Source organism: Sphaeramia orbicularis, chromosome 17 (genome assembly GCF_902148855.1).
Source record: "Sphaeramia orbicularis chromosome 17, fSphaOr1.1, whole genome shotgun sequence".
In the NCBI taxonomy this organism is placed as follows: domain Eukaryota; kingdom Metazoa; phylum Chordata; class Actinopteri; order Kurtiformes; family Apogonidae; genus Sphaeramia; species Sphaeramia orbicularis.
This window is the reverse complement of record NC_043973.1, coordinates 45,941,766-45,956,591: the sequence shown is the minus strand read 5'-3', so window position 1 is coordinate 45,956,591 and position 14,826 is coordinate 45,941,766. Positions and strand designations below refer to the sequence as shown.

At 33.6% G+C, this 14,826-nt stretch overlaps 1 protein-coding gene across 1 annotated transcript in view; it reads right to left on the bottom strand.

The window, feature by feature from the left end:
* pappa2 (pappalysin 2) overlaps window positions 1–14,826 on the bottom strand; it is a 161,833-nt gene that overhangs the window by 132,390 nt on the left and 14,617 nt on the right. Inside the window, exons 2-4 of the mRNA XM_030160644.1 lie at window positions 11,867–12,099; window positions 5,701–5,928; window positions 3,257–3,855 (exon numbers count right to left, since the gene is read on the bottom strand). Of these exons, the coding sequence (XP_030016504.1) occupies window positions 3,257–3,855; window positions 5,701–5,928; window positions 11,867–12,099 (1,060 nt within the window). The remainder of the gene's footprint in view (window positions 1–3,256; window positions 3,856–5,700; window positions 5,929–11,866; window positions 12,100–14,826) is intronic.

The following is a 14,826-nucleotide window of genomic DNA, read 5'->3' as shown; positions in this document are numbered from 1 at the left end:
AACTACCACATCTAGAACCTTTGGATCCCCACGGGTCAACGCACTAGTCTTGTTATATGCACTAGTCCGGCCCACTTTAAATCATGTTGGGCTGAATGTGGAACTTCAACGACAATGAGTTTGACAGCCCCGGTCTTCAGGGTTTCATCTACAATACAACAGCCGCCTTCTGTCTTATTATGAAGTGATTTACAGTTTTCCAACTACTGTCTGTGTATTCAGTCAATACATCACTGTCATATCCATAAACTAAACTGAACTGTAACACTTCCACATGTTTTCATGTTAAACATCTTCCAGCTGCTCCATGGGGAGGGAGGCTTTTAATGTAAAAACCCAGTGGGAGGTGGAGTACGAGCGAAGATAACGCAAAAAGATCAAACAAAACGGCATGTTGGAAGGAATTGTGGGTAAAAAAGAAAGCAAATGAAAGCAGTGTTTTTGGTGCGAAGCCCGGCTATTGCACGGACGAAATTCGTGCGGTGAAAATATAAAACATGATAAATGGATGGTGTGAATCACTGTAAGCTGTCGTTCTATCCACATGAATGTTTCTCACCCAGCGCTCCATTTGATCACGCTGGCCAAACGCTTTATCCACATATAGAATAATCTTAAATTCACCTCAATATTCCACTGTTTCTGCAACGAGGTGATGCTCGACCCTATTTGTCAAAGCACATATCATTAGCCGCATGGAATAATTGCTTAAGTCTTTTTTTTTTTTTTTTTTCATCATAGCCAATATTACAAAATGAATCAGCAGTGTTAGGAGAGTAAAGTTACACAGATATCCCAATTTGGGCAAAAATATGACTTTGCTAATGAGGCTAACGATTTGTTACCTGATTATTTATGATTCCTCACTTTCATGGATCAGTTTCAACAGCCTGTTACTGTAACAGTGTTATTAATTTCAAGACAATTCTACTCATTTTTGGATCATTTTTGTTGAGTTTGTTGACTGGAATAACTGATCAATAGCCGAATCAATTAAATAACATTCAAATACATATTTACCTGAGATTGGAAAATTTAATTATTATTACTATGACAATTATGCCTAATGTTAATTTAGTGTCGCATCAACCCCCTGCTGTTTATAGATATATTCTGTTTATATTTATTTTCTATTCTATTTTTTTCATATTTTTTTCTACTACAGGGTGGGGAAGCAAAATTTACAATATTTTGAGGCAGGGATTGAAAGACAGTGTATGACCAATTAATTTATTGAAAGTCATGAGAATTTATTTGCCACAAGAAAATGTACATAATAGAAAATGTTTTTATTCTATGTGTCCTCCTTCTTTCTCAATAACTGCCTTCACACGCTTCCTGAAACTTGTGCAAGTGTTCCTCAAATATTGGGGTGACAACTTCTCCCATTCTTCTTTAATAGTATCTTCCAGACTTTCTCGTAATAGTTTTGCTCATAGTCATTCTCTTCTTTCCATTATAAACAGTCTTTATGGACACTCCAACTATTTTTGAAATCTCCTTTGGTGTGATGAGTGCATTCAGCAAATCACACACTCTTTGACGTTTGCTTTCCTGATTACTCATATGGGCAAAAGTTTCTGAAAAGGTATGGATAATAGTGTTAGGTATGATTATGACATCAATATATGTTTGGTTTCAAAACAATTGACGTAGTGCCTGCTGAGAAAAAACAACTAAATGTTCATTGTAAATTTTGCCTCCCCACCCTGCATGTTCTTTTTGCACCATGGGGCCTTAGAGTTTGATGATCTTTTTCTTTGTTTTTATTTTCAAAAGTGCTCTGTAAATACGGAGTCATTTCAGGAAATATCTGCGTCCACACAAAACCATTGAAAACAATTGAAAACAATGTAGTACAAATGCCAGGCCTGTATGTGGCATTGTAATGCTCTCGCAAAAAACGGAGAAGAATACGCGGAGCATACGCATAAAGTTTGCTTGGTTCTACCGGGTCTGATCCAGTATTTCCTCCTGGTTGCCCCTCTCTGCAGTAGATTCAAGAGCATGTAGTGAATATTGGTGTTTGGGTTGTTTGTTGCTCATTGTAATGAAAGAGTAGCCGAAGATTTGGATTCAATATTTCCAATAAGCTCAATCGCTCTTGTAGCACGAGCACTACTCTGTAGTCCACTATTGTTGTTGTTGTTGTTGTTGTTGTTGTTGTTGTTGTTGTTGTTGTGAAGTGGCGTCTTGCTTCTGAGGTGAAAGGTTAGAGAGGTGGGGCTATGACATCATCGTTTTAAAAAGGTCGCCACGAAGACACGAAACCGGCATTTTCAAATTTATCCACTCAGTTTCAAAATGTTGCAGTTTCAGTGACTGAAAACACCAGTTTCATGTGGACGAAAGGCCTATCTGTTACAAAACTTTTGTGGGTACGACCGAAACCGTCTCCGTATGGACAAGGCCAAAATTTAGGATCTAATTCACAGCAACAAGACAAGTAGGGATGTAATGATTACCGGTATAACAGTAAACTGTGGTAAAATTGCAGATGGTTAGTATTATCATGAAAATTCTAATTATCATGATAACCGTGTTTGATTACCACACTTTTCCGGAGAAAAAGCCTCTGTAAAGATCTGCTTTTATGTCAAATATTTGAGTATAATTTTAATTTATCACAATTTTGATTTTATATACCTAATATTTGGAACCAACATTCACTTTTAAAGTCTTTAAAAAGGTTCGTTAAGCATCTTTGTGTTATTTATGCAATAAAGTATATACATTTTTCAAATTGGATTTTATATATTTTTCTGTTTTCTGGCCTTTTATGTTGATATAGTAGGTTAAAGTGAAAAAAATAATAGGCGGATGATATGGATGAAGTTGTGCTGAAAAAGAAGATCTCAAACATGGCTATAGTAAACATTTGTTTATATAGTATATAAAGGCAAAATCAAAAGGACTGAAAAACGGACAAAATAGGCTCAGACCACTAAAGGTTAATATTTGAATGTTTCTGCCAAGAGAAAGTACATTGTGCCAATTATTTTATTTTATTTTTTGTTTTGTTTTTTTCAAAATACAACTTGGTTAAATTATTTTGTGTTCAGTGTGTGTATCAGTACTTTTTGAACATTTTGAGCACAATTTCAACAATACCGCGATAATAATAACTGTGATAATTTTGATAACAATAACCATGATATGAAATTTTCAAATCGTTACATACCTAAAGACAAGTAATTTTTTTTCTATAATTGTAAATAAATGTAGGCAGTGAGGAGTTAAAGCAGATGAATCTTACCTGTCAGGTGACTCTGGATCGAAGCAAGTCTTCAGGACGTCGGTGGCTTCCGGGTCGCAGCAGTCTCCGTCATCGTAGTCATAATATATACTGTTGCACTCCATGTTACACACTCCGTCTTGTCTTTTCCAGTTGTAGCAGGGCCCCAGTCGCAGACAGTCCCCTCCATCGTGACCCGTCCTCGGGTGGTCGCACTCCGGGTCACACTGTCGGTTCCCGATCTTCTGAATTCGACAGTTACTGAGGATGAACCGCTGTCTGAGGCTGGAGTTTCGGACCGTGTGCACATTCAGCTCCAGGGTGATGTTGTAGGGTCGAAAGGCCTCGGTCAGGGCCCGGTGCTGGAGCTCGATCTGGGCCCGCGACACGGTGGGGTCCCCCCCGTCGTCGTTAGACAGGTTGACGATCCTGTAGCGCACTCGCTTGGTGTTCCGAAGCTGCCAGTTGTTGTTGTAGCCTAAGATGATGTCGGTGTTGTCGCAGGGTGTCAGGCCGCAGGGTGGAGGTATGAACGAAGAGACGAGCTCTTGTTCAGGGACGGGAGTGGTGATGACAGCCGGATGGAGGCCAACTTTATGTGGAGTCCACAGCTGTTCCACCTACACAACATAGGCAAAGTCAGTGCACTGAACAGTTACCTCAATGATCTGTTATTATTTCAGTCTCAGAGTATATACAAGAATAGCACTGCTGATGAAGTCAACCATTAAATGAATCAACAATAATTTTAATAATCAATAAATCAATGAATCAGGAACCATACATTCAATCAGATGCATCCACTATACTTACATTATAGTCTATAGTTCTATGCAGTTCTATCCATTTCTTGCAGTTACAGCTAAAAAGGATATCTTGATCATTGACATTTGACCCCCAAAATCTAATCAGTTTATCCTTGGGTCAAAATTACAGAAGAGGATTAGGGCCACTAGAAAAAAAAAAAAAAAAAGGTCCAATATATATATATATATTGATTATAATTATGAGTTTAAAGACATACTTCTGAGAAAAAAGTCATAATTCTGAGTTTAAAGTCATAATTCTGAGAAAAAAGTCAGAATTCTGAGGGAAAAAAAAGTCAGAATATATAAAATATATTGGACCTTTTTTTTATTCTTTATTTTTTTTGTCCCAGTGGCCCTAATCCTCTTCTGCTGAACATTGTTGTCAATTTTAAGACATTTGGTTCAACCAATCTTGAGACATTTTGTTGTGATGACAGACTAATTGATCACTTTGGCCAATTAATCGGAACTGACAGGATGTTCTAGAAACCATCCATACGCAAAAAAAACTAGTTCAGATAGAAGATGGTAGATAAGTTTTGGCCCTAGAGAAGAAAAATCGACCAAAAAAAAACCCAACATAAATTGACCTCAACTAGATCTTTCACTGAAAGTTTTATGTTCAGTTATTTGGTAGAAACAGTTTCATTCAACAGTTCTCAAATTTCTAAGGTCAAAGACTTTCTGAGGGAGAAAGAAAATGATTCTCTTTGACCAATTAGTCTTTTTCCTGCTCCAAACTATTGTTTTTATTTTTATTTTTTCTTCTTTAAATCCACCCTACTTGTAGTATGGACACATTTACTAAAATCTAAATTCTTTAATTTCAGGCACCTTAAATTGAAATATTTTCTTTTTCATGTTTTTTTTTTCTAAAAGTCTAATGCCGGTGGACCAAACAAGACACTTTAGGACTGTATCTTGAGCAAATTTTTTATGAATCAAACAACTCATTTCATCAATTAATCTACAGTTGAAGTGATAATGAACACAATCATTAGCTGGAGCCTCAACTCAAACAAAATCTACCAAATTCAGATACATTTGTACATAGGCCAAATGAAGAGGTTAACCCATAAAGACCCAGATCTACTTTTGACTCAGTTCCCAAATGAATTTTTCTCCATTTATTATAATATTATCTTCTATATTTTTTGCATTTTTCATGGTAAATCATCTATTTTCCTATAATTAGTTTCTCATATTTAATTTAGATGTTCATGAAAACTCAAAGTAAATTCAAAGGTTATTATATCAAAACAGAGAAAACTGAAGAAAAAGTGAGTTTTTCAGCAAATCTATCATTAATTGAACATAAACCAAGTGTCTCCATCCACTATCATTGATCCAACTCCATGGGTTTTACTGGTGAATTAATGTTGTAGAAGATGACGGTGTTTCCACGGTAACTACGAAGCCTCAGAACGTCCAAATGGGTCATATCTGATGACCGTGAAAAAATAACAAACTGCATTTTACACCAATTATTTACATGTATTGATAAAATTAGTGGCTCAACAGATATTAAACATTTTAGATCAGTAGATGGTTTTGGTCGCCAGTGGTGGTTTGGGTCTTTACGGGTTAATGTTTAATACGATAACTGCTAAAACTTGATATTTTCGGAAAGTTGCAGATCTGAATAGAAGTGTTTACGTCAGTGAAGTCAGCCCACAGCGCCAACACCGGCTCGCTCCTATCGATCTGTAGTGGTCGCTCCATCAGGTCCTCATGCGTGCGGGCGTATTCCCACAAGACCACGCCTCCTATGTGGCCCCTGAAGCTTTGGCCCTGCTCTGATTGGTTGCTGCCGAGGAAGAGGGTCCTGCAGGTCTTCATGAAGGGGCTGTAGAGGTTCCCAGACTGGAAGTTACTCTCACCAACCTGAGAAAAAAACACAGAAGGGAAAGAAGAAAGGACGGGCAGCAACAAGATTTGAGGAATTATTATTTATGTAATTATTATTTTTAGGAAGATATTGGTATGAATGCATCTGAGGGGTAGGATTAAATAAGTTTATACTTCTTCCTACTCCTTTTCGACCATGCAAAATTCAGACTTGTATGTGCTTGAAGATAGATTCTGTCCATTTAAATGTTTTGGGGGTTTTTTTATGTCTTAATTTGCTTTGTTTTGTTTTATTTTCTTTGCATGTTCGAAATTAAAAATAAATAAATAAATTGAAAAAAAAAAAAAAAAAATCTAATACAACATAAATTCCCTGTACTTTAGCACTAATTTGTCTAAAAACTACACAAAAGTACCTCTTTCCACATTGTGATTGACGTGCTAAACCAATATCCCTAAAATTTCTGTCTGGATGTTAGCGAAATTAAAGCGTCTTATTTGGCTAACACTTAAGTACAATTAATTCATGTGTTATTTGAAGGGTTTCTTTGTAGTATTGATATTCCAAATGCTCACCAGCAGTGGGAAGTCAGGTACCAGAACTCACTTAAGACCAAAACCACCAACGAATCAACCCTATGTTTCCACAGATTGAATCAGTTGCTGAATAAAGTATAAAACTCATTGTTTCCACACATCTGTATTATGGAATAATCAAGTTTTCTTCTTCAAACTAGAACTCAGACACTTATTTGAACAGTCGCTCTAAAATACAGTGTCTTATAATCTTCACGTGCTGCATCAGCTGATAGTTTACATTATAGCTCTGTTAGCTTAGCTCTGTTTTTAGACAGAAAACAGCCACAGTAAAGTCATTAATCACCTCTGTCTTCTGTATGATTTGTGTGGTCCGTAGCTGAACTTTAGAATCCAACAAACAAGGTCAGAACTGTCACAGTTTAGTCCCAAGCGTGGATCAACAAACAGCAACTTAATAACTTAATATCTTCATAAACCTCAGCATCTCCTCAACATTAACTCCATTCTTTTCATTTCCAGCTGAGTCCAGTGGAGAAAACAGTGACTTCTATTTTTGTCACTTATTTTCTTTGACTCTAAAAGTTGTTTCTTAGTGGTTCTCATCCCATCTTTCTGACACTTTGGTCAAAGGCCCTATGGTGTTGGTTTTGGTTCGGTTTGTTTCATTGTTAACACTGTAGCAGAAAAAAACATTGGTTGAATTCATACCAAATTTGGTTTATAGATTGCCAGTGACCCAGAATAGATCTCATTACATTTTGGGAACAGTAGGTCAAAGTAAACATTTTTAAGGATTTTTTTTTTTTTTTAAATCTTTTTTTCCCCCATTTACTTAGAATGGCTGAAATTTCACATGTCTGTAGCGGCAAAACTATTGGTTGAATTCATACCAAATTGGGTTTATATATTGCCAGTGACCCAGAAAATATCTCATTACATTTGGGAAAAGTAGGTCAAAGTTTCAATTTTTTATGATTTTTTTTTTTTTTTTTTTTTTTTTTTTTTTTAATTTCCCCCATTTACTTGTAATGGGCGAAATTTCACATCTGTGGCAACAAAACTATTGGTTGAATTCATACCAAATTGGGTTTATATATTTCCAGTGACCCAGAAAATATCTCATTACATTTGGGAAAAGTTGGTCAAAGTTTCAATTTTTTATGTTTTTTTTTTTTTTTTTTTTTATTTCCCCCATTTACTTATAATGGGTGAAATTTCACATGTCTGTAGCGGCTAAACTATTGGTTGAATTCATACCAAATTGGGTTTATATATTGCCAGTGACCCAGAAAATATTTCATTACATTTGGGAAAAGTTGGTCAAAGTTTCAATTTTTTATGATTTTTTTTTTTTTTTTTTTTTTTTATTTCCCCCATTTACTTGTAATGGGCGAAATTTCACATCTGTGGCAACAAAACTATTGGTTGAATTCATACCAAATTGGGTTTATATATTTCCAGTGACCCAGAAAATATCTCATTACATTTGGGAAAAGTTGGTCAAAGTTTCAATTTTTTATGATTTTTTTTTTTTTTTTTTTTTTTTTTATTTCCCCCATTTACTTGTAATGGGCGAAATTTCACATCTGTGGCAACAAAACTATTGGTTGAATTCATACCAAATTGGGTTTATATATTTCCAGTGACCCAGAAAATATCTCATTACATTTGGGAAAAGTTGGTCAAAGTTTCAATTTTTTATGTTTTTTTTTTTTTTTTATTTCCCCCATTTACTTATAATGGGTGAAATTTCACATGTCTGTAGCAACAAAACTATTGGTTGAATTCATACCAAATTGGGTTTATATATTTCCAGTGACCCAGAAAATATCTCATTACATTTGGGAAAAGTTGGTCAAAGTTTCAATTTTTTATGTTTTTTTTTTTTTTTTTTTTTTATTTCCCCCATTTACTTATAATGGGTGAAATTTCACATGTCTGTAGCAACAAAACTATTGGTTGAATTCATACCAAATTGGGTTTATATATTGCCAGTGACCCAGAAAATATCTCATTACATTTGGGAAAAGTAGGTCAAAGTTTCAATTTTTTATGATTTTTTTTTTTTTTAATTTCCCCCATTTACTTGTAATGGGCGAAATTTCACATCTGTGGCAACAAAACTATTGGTTGAATTCATACCAAATTGGGTTTATATATTGCCAGTGACCCAGAAAATATTTCATTACATTTGGGAAATGTTGGTCAAAGTTTCAATTTTTTATGATTTTTTTTTTTTTTTTTTTTTTTTTTATTTCCCCCATTTACTTGTAATGGGCGAAATTTCACATCTGTGGCAACAAAACTATTGGTTGAATTCATACCAAATTGGGTTTATATATTTCCAGTGACCCAGAAAATATCTCATTACATTTGGGAAAAGTTGGTCAAAGTTTCAATTTTTTATGTTTTTTTTTTTTTTTTTTTTTTTTCCCCATTTACTTATAATGGGTGAAATTTCACATGTCTGTAGCGGCTAAACTATTGGTTGAATTCATACCAAATTGGGTTTATATATTTCCAGTGACCCAGAAAATATCTCATTACATTTGGGAAAAGTTGGTCAAAGTTTCAATTTTTTATGTTTTTTTTTTTTTGTTTGTTTTTTTTTTGTTTTATTTCCCCCATTTACTTATAATGGGTGAAATTTCACATGTCTGTAGCAACAAAACTATTGGTTGAATTCATACCAAATTGGGTTTATATATTGCCAGTGACCCAGAAAATATCTCATTACATTTGGGAAAAGTAGGTCAAAGTTTCAATTTTTTATGATTTTTTTTTTTTTTTTTTTTTTTTAATTTCCCCCATTTACTTGTAATGGGCGAAATTTCACATCTGTGGCAACAAAACTATTGGTTGAATTCATACCAAATTGGGTTTATATATTTCCAGTGACCCAGAAAATATCTCATTACATTTGGGAAAAGTTGGTCAAAGTTTCAATTTTTTATGTTTTTTTTTTTTTTTTTTTTATTTCCCCCATTTACTTATAATGGGTGAAATTTCACATGTCTGTAGCAACAAAACTATTGGTTGAATTCATACCAAATTGGGTTTATATATTGCCAGTGACCCAGAAAATATCTCATTACATTTGGGAAAAGTAGGTCAAAGTTTCAATTTTTTATGATTTTTTTTTTTTTTTTTTTTTTTAATTTCCCCCATTTACTTGTAATGGGCGAAATTTCACATCTGTGGCAACAAACTATTGGTTGAATTCATACCAAATTGGGTTTATATATTTCCAGTGACCCAGAAAATACCTCATTACATTTGGGAAAAGTTGGTCAAAGTTTCAATTTTTTATGTTTTTTTTTTTTTTTTTTTTTTTTTTCCCCCATTTACTTGTAATGGGCGAAATTTCACATCTGTGGCAACAAAACTATTGGTTGAATTCATACCAAATTGGGTTTATATATTTCCAGTGACCCAGAAAATATCTCATTACATTTGGGAAAAGTTGGTCAAAGTTTCAATTTTTTATGTTTTTGTTTTTTGTTTTTTTTTATTTCCCCCATTTACTTATAATGGGTGAAATTTCACATGTCTGTAGCGGCTAAACTATTGGTTGAATTCATACCAAATTGGGTTTATATATTGCCAGTGACCCAGAAAATATCTCATTACATTTGGGAAAAGTTGGTCAAAGTTTCAATTTTTTATGATTTTTTTTTTTTTTTTTTTTTTTTTAATTTCCCCCATTTACTTGTAATGGGCGAAATTTCACATCTGTGGCAACAAAACTATTGGTTGAATTCATACCAAATTGGGTTTATATATTTCCAGTGACCCAGAAAATATCTCAGTACATTTGGGAAAAGTTGGTCAAAGTTTCAATTTTTTATGTTTTTTTTTATTTTTTTTTATTTCCCCCATTTACTTATAATGGGTGAAATTTCACATGTCTGTAGCGGCTAAACTATTGGTTGAATTCATACCAAATTGGGTTTATATATTTCCAGTGACCCAGAAAATATCTCATTACATTTGGGAAAAGTTGGTCAAAGTTTCAATTTTTTATGTTTTTTTTTGTTTGTTTGTTTTTTTTTGTTTTATTTCCCCCATTTACTTATAATGGGTGAAATTTCACATGTCTGTAGCAACAAAACTATTGGTTGAATTCATACCAAATTGGGTTTATATATTGCCAGTGACCCAGAAAATATCTCATTACATTTGGGAAAAGTAGGTCAAAGTTTCAATTTTTTATGATTTTTTTTTTTTTTTTTTTTTTTTTTAATTTCCCCCATTTACTTGTAATGGGCGAAATTTCACATCTGTGGCAACAAAACTATTGGTTGAATTCATACCAAATTGGGTTTATATATTTCCAGTGACCCAGAAAATATCTCATTACATTTGGGAAAAGTTGGTCAAAGTTTCAATTTTTTATGTTTTTTTTTTTTTTTTTTTTTTATTTCCCCCATTTACTTATAATGGGTGAAATTTCACATGTCTGTAGCGGCTAAACTATTGGTTGAATTCATACCAAATTGGGTTTATATATTGCCAGTGACCCAGAAAATATCTCATTACATTTGGGAAAAGTTGGTCAAAGTTTCAATTTTTTATGATTTTTTTTTTTTTTTTTTTTTTTTTTTTTTATTTCCCCCATTTACTTGTAATGGGCGAAATTTCACATCTGTGGCAACAAAACTATTGGTTGAATTCATACCAAATTGGGTTTATATATTTCCAGTGACCCAGAAAATATCTCATTACATTTGGGAAAAGTTGGTCAAAGTTTCAATTTTTTATGTTTTTTTTTTTTTTTTTATTTCCCCCATTTACTTATAATGGGTGAAATTTCACATGTCTGTAGCAACAAAACTATTGGTTGAATTCATACCAAATTGGGTTTATAGATTGCCAGTGACCCACAATACATCTCATTACATTTGGGAAAAGTAGGTCAAAGTTTAAATTTTTTATGATTTTTTTTTTTTTTTAAATTTCCCCCATTTACTTATAATGGGTGAAATTTCACATGTCTGTAGCAACAAAACTATTGGTTGAATTCATACCAAATTGGGTTTATAGATTGCCAGTGACCCACAATACATCTCATTACATTTGGGAAAAGTAGGTCAAAGTTTAAATTTTTTAAAATCTTTTTTCTTCCCCCATTTACTTTTAATGGGTGACATTTCAAATGTCTCTAAAACATCAATTTAGTTTCAATTTACTTCAAACTGGTCACATCTATAGAGGCAAATGATATGCTGACATCGCCACACACATAGACATGATGACATCAGCTGGATCGGTGCCAAAATAAGCTACAATACGTGCAAGGGGCGGGGTTTGTTGTACCTGGAACCACTTGTTTTTATACATTTGAAAGTAAGACTGCTCCATAGAACCCCTTTATAAAACCAGTCATTGTGTTTCAGTGCTGAACGAGCTGAAAAAACAAGCTAAACGCACACACCTTAGCTCCGTCCACATACAGGGTCATGTTGTGGCCGTTGTAAGTGGCCATCAGGTGGGTCCAGGCGTTGGCCCGGTACCGCTGGTGACTGTACACAGTGGTGGATTTGACCGCTCGGTCTGTGCGAAGCGTGAAGTAGAACCGTGCATCTTTGGCGCTGGCAGGTTCCAGAGTGCGAATTCCTACCGACCAGCCCTTCTCGCTCAGGGAATGGGAACAGTTGTCGAACACACCTACGGTAGACAACACAGTGGATATGCCAGGTGTTGGGTCTGCAGATGCAAAACTCAAATGATCATTGCACGTAAAATTAGCCGCACAAACATGCCAAATGCATATTCACACTCGTGCAGATAAAGAGAGATAGAGACAGAGAGAATAGACAGAGCCAGAGACAGCGGGAGAGAACATGGAAGGGAAAAGGAGGATGGAGGTATTTCACTCAGCCAAGGCAAGGCCCTGATGTTTCCATCTGCTGTTGCAACAGACACACACAGATCCACATCTGCTCCCCAGATGTCGAACACTGGGACAGCGAAGGGTCAGGGAACCCCTTCACCCTCCTCAGCGCTTTATGTGTGTGTGTGTGTGTGTGTGTGTGTGTGTGTCTAAGCCTACATACATATGTGTACATTAGTGCATAAAGTGGGCAACTGTGGCAGAATACCCCCAGGAGCTGAACCCGTTTCATGGCATTTAAAAGAAAACCAAAGTCAGGAAGTCATACATGGGCCAAGTGAAAGACATTATGTTATATACTAATAACGTTCTGCAAGTTACTTCCAAACTGTAATCCATTACAGATTACTTGTTACTGTCCAGTCCAATCCAACTTTATTTGTAAAGCACTTTAAAATAACCGCAGTGGACCAAAGTGTTGTACAGGAAAAAAAAAAAAAAAAAAAAAAAAAATAACAGAGTAAAATACAAGAATAGATTAAAAGACATAGAACTGTAAAAAATTAAAATTAAAATAAAAAAAATTTTTAAATAAATAAATAAAAATACAGAAGAACAGATAAAACTGAAATAAAAGAATAAAATACAAGAATAGATTAAAAGACATAGAACAACTGTAAAAATAAAATAACATTTTTTTTTTAAAAATGTAAATAAATAAATAAAAAATACAGAAGAATAGATAAAACTGAAATAAAAGAATAAAATACAAGAATAGATTAAAAGACATAGAACAACTGTAAAAATAAAATAAAATATTTTTAAAAATTAAAATAAATAACTAAAAATACAGAAGAATAGATAAAACTGAAATAAAAGAATAAAATACAAGAATAGATTAAAAGACATAGAACAACTGTAAAAATGAAATAATTTTTTTTTTTAAATAAAATAAATAAATAAATAAAAATACAGAAGAATAGATAAAACCTAAATAAAAGAATAAAATACAAGAATAGATTAAAACGTAAAAAGCTGTACAATTAAAAACAACAGCAAATAAGAACAATAAACCAATACCAAATAAAACAATTAAACAAAAATAATACCTTCATTTAACCCTATAATCCCAAAGGTATCATATTTGATGCATGAGTTTTGAAGCCCTCTACATGATCAGTGTGGTATTTTCTGTCTTGAAAAACCTGATGTATACAATTAGATACATGCAATACACAGATAATCCACCAGGGGGAGGAGTTCATTCACCAGAGGCCTTTCCAGTGACACTACAAGACTGTCATTAATGAGGAAGGAGGAAAAACTGGGACAATTTTGAAAAGGAATTACCAATTTGTTAGACATGTTTGTGTTATATTATGTTTTTGTTTAGTCAGAAAGAATAACATTTGAGCATTGAGACCTGATGTACCAAATATGATACAAAACTGAAACTCATACATGGAAATATTTGGAAAACATGTTTTTGGTTGTTCAGAAGGACCAATAAAGGCTCCAGTTTCAAAGAACTGGAATTTCCTGTCAATGATTTAATGGTTCAGGCTTTACAGGGTTAAAAGTAATTCCAGGGCACGTCATACCCTGTTTTGTTTTTCTGTAACTGGTTGTAAAATCTCCCTCTTTGCTGATGATACTGTCTTATTCTGTGAAGTGAATGCCGTACAAATCAGCTATTAAATCCTTTCAGCGCTGGTTTGTTGATTTGTAGGTTGGACTCAATCATTATAAACTAGTTCCTAATGCAGAGAAAAGTAAATTAATACAATTTTTAAAGCAAAAAATGTGGATTACGATAATTTGATCATCTCTTTTAAAATTCCACCAATACTGAAGGAGTCTCAGAGTACACGCATCTCGAAATTTGGATAGATGAGACAGCAATTTAGAATATATTTAAATTAAGTGACTGAACTTGTTAGTAAATTAATGTTTATAGAGGAATAAAATGTGTTTTCTTCTGCATTTAAATTTTTAATTTTTTTAAATGTTTATATGGTCTTTTATTTGTGCTTTCATTTCTCTGTAGAACATGACCAGCCCTCTCTCCCTCACTATATACTGTGATTGATTGATTGATTGATTTTTTTATTTATTTATTTTTTTTAACCATTTTACTGTTTCATTTTGTCATTTACAGGTGTTTTCTTCCACATATTTTTTATGTTTATATGGTCTTTTATTTGCACTTTCATTTCTCTGTAGAACATGACCAACCCTCCCTCCCTCACTGTACATTGTGATTTTTTTATTTTTATTTTTATTTATTTATTTATTTATTTATTTATTTATTACCATTTTACTACTCTATTTTGTCATTCAAAGTGAATCTATATCATACAGACACAATATTTTATTATTATTTACTTGCCAGCTACTTTCTACCAAGACTGGAAACTTAAGCTATAGTCGTATTGCACCTGCAACATGGAATAATTTGCAGCAAGATCTTAAACTTGTCTAATTTTTATCCTCGGGGCATTTTAAATGTTTTATTCTATCATATTTTACTTCGAGCTGTTCATGTTTTAGTTGAGTCATTC